Raw genomic sequence first — 2724 nt, 5'->3', positions numbered from 1 at the left:
ATACAAAGTATTTCCCTTTCTCAGTGTCAAAAAGGATGAGTAAAATTTTAAAAATTATTTGTTTCATTTTCAGTTTCAGGTGACAAAAAGCTTGTTTGTTGTGTCAAATTACCGTTTCCCTAAAATAACCTGATCCCCCACCAGAAGGGGCTCTCACAATATCAAAGTTATTCTATGAACATCCCATTAAAAATAAAACACCAAATCAACTTTGGTATCGAGTATATTTACTTGGTATCAGATAAATATCAGTCGTAGTATTGCCTACCCCTTGCTAAAAAAGGAAAACTCAGGGAATATAAACTGACAGGAAAAAGCACAGATTTTGTTAAAAGGCTAAGAAAAAAATACCCTTTCTGCTCACTGAACAACAACCATACAACACACTAATGTAATGAAAACTGTCTTCTTTAGCTTTTTATTAAGAGAAGTGGAGGTGAAATGGAGGTAATACATCAATAAAAGAGGTTTATTTGTCCAACAAAACCACACAAACCTGTGCAAAGCCCTTAATCACAGAGTGACAGTCACACAACTCATTTATGGACGTACATGTCTGTGTTTCAGCCTTTTATTTACAGAAATTAATGTTTTATTATGCAGAACTGCCAGATAAGAGCCCCTTCCTTCTGGTGGGGGAACATTATTTTAAGGATCCAGTGATTTGGCACGACCTGTCATGGAGTATGAACAAACAAGCCTTTTTCTGTTTCTGTTTCAAAGTAATTCTCTTTTTTGTCATCCGAAACAGAAAATGAAACACATCATTAAAAAATGACTCCAAGAAAGGGAAATGCATTGTTTTTTATTTTATTTTCTGTATTTTAAACCAAGAAATCACACAGCCACTCATTTGTTTTTTAATATGTTTCCAAAAGGAAAATCCAGTGACCAAAACACACACTGCTCGTTTTTTCACTTCGTTTTTGATCTGAGCCTAAAGTGAAATATGTAAAAACAGGCATGTTTTTATTTTTGGTGTTATAAATAAAACATATGAATAATCAATCAGTTTTTCATTATTAAATTTTTGATTGACAGTTGAAACGAATGATACACAGATTATTAATGTTCAAACACATTCTGTTTCATCTTTACCTGTTTCTGTTGTTCTGTAGGGCAAGCAAGGTGAACCTGGACCTTCAGGAAACCCTGGACTCAGGGGCCTCCCAGTAAGTCTGCACCAGTAATCAGATCTGAGAGAAAAGGCTTCCAGTACACCCACAACTAACGTGTTGCTTCCTCCTCCTCCTCCTCAGGGTTTTAAAGGGCACAGAGGAGAACCTGGAACTCCAGGAACCAAGGTCAGCTTACTTTTACTGTGTTTATATAAAAAATAAAAACCATTTGTAGCAGCAACATCACTGTACAACAGCAGAAGGCCCTGTTGTATGGNGGATACGCTGGGCCGGGAAGGATCCATCGGACCAGTCCTTCGATTCGAGCCAAAGGAAGGACGTATTTGTCGGCCGCATCGGAGGAGTCTTCCGTTTTGGAYGTCCTTCGTCGCGGCGCTGTGACGTATGCGGCCGACGAATTCGACCTTCGGAGGACCCGGCCTGCTGTTTTGGACACAGCCAATGTAAGCATTGTAAGTAAACATTAGCTTTTTTTTTTTCAGTAAGAGGTTTTTATTTAATAAATTTTTTGGACAAAAAAAAAAATCGCAATATATTGCAATATACTGCCTTGCTTACAGTATCGCGATATATCGGGATGTATCGTATCGTGACCCCTCTGTTATGATATGTATCGAATCGCCAAATTCTTGCCAATACACAGCCCTACTTTCTACTCACTACATTTTTAAAAAAGATAAGAAGTAGAAAGTCGTTGCTCCTATTTTATTCTGAGTTGTTATTACTTAAAAAATACTATCCTGATAAATAGTGTCTCCTGAATAGAGTGAATTTGTAAGAAATACGTGTTCAATATCGACTGAAGTCAGATTAAAACACAATAGTTAAATAAATTGATCTGCAAAAGGAATAAGGTCATACAACACCAGAATTCTGGATCTCAGTGAGGTTTATTTGTCACCGGACTGACAAGCAAAACCACACTGAATGAAAGACAGGAAGTTCCCTTTTTTATACACGATTCTTCAATGCCTGAGTTCGCCCCCTGCTGACCTACGGCTGAATCACAGGCATTCAGACAAAGACCTCACTCTAATGGTTTAAAAAACGGTTCACTTATGTGTTGTATATAAATTCGGACATGTAGCTACTCTATTTCAATCAACACATAATAGATCAAACATTATACAAGTATTATAAAATAATGAAACCCTATAATCTGGTGTAGTTTTCTAACATCAGTGCTAATCTATAAATTTCTTCAGTTGGATGAGAAGTATAAATATATACCATTCTGACACACTATTAGCTTGTACACAACCCATCACAGCTGCACGCTGTTAGAAAATATAGTTTTTGGAGAAGTCACCTCCCAATAAATGTCATTTTGGAAAATCTAACTGCTCACTTTTACTCAGTACTTTTACTTTTAATACTTAAGTAGATTTTGTGTCAGAAATTTACTTTAAGTACAAACATCATCGGATACTTACTTTTACTCAAAATCTTTAGAGAATATTTTAACTTTTACCAAAGTATTTTTATGATAAGATACTTTTACTTTTACTCAAAATCTTTAGAGAATATTTTAACTTTTACCAAAGTATTTTTATGATAAGATACTTTTACTTTTACTCAAGTATCA

The 2724-nt window shown here is 35.5% G+C and overlaps 1 protein-coding gene across 1 annotated transcript in view; it reads left to right on the top strand.

Moving 5' to 3' along the window:
* The window catches only part of LOC106535252 (collagen alpha-1(XXII) chain), a gene marked incomplete at its 5' end in the record, with an annotated part of 58984 nt that overhangs the window by 28026 nt on the left and 28234 nt on the right, over nucleotides 1-2724 (top strand). The window contains 2 exon segments of the mRNA XM_014032212.1: nucleotides 1119-1172; nucleotides 1260-1304. Coding sequence (XP_013887666.1) covers nucleotides 1119-1172; nucleotides 1260-1304 — 99 coding nt within the window.

The sequence above is a fragment of the Austrofundulus limnaeus genome, unplaced genomic scaffold, assembly GCF_001266775.1.
Source record: "Austrofundulus limnaeus strain Quisiro unplaced genomic scaffold, Austrofundulus_limnaeus-1.0 Scaffold1396, whole genome shotgun sequence".
In the NCBI taxonomy this organism is placed as follows: Eukaryota; Metazoa; Chordata; class Actinopteri; order Cyprinodontiformes; family Rivulidae; genus Austrofundulus; species Austrofundulus limnaeus.
The sequence above is the reverse complement of the archived record's forward strand: the minus strand, read 5'-3'. Positions and strand labels throughout refer to the sequence as shown.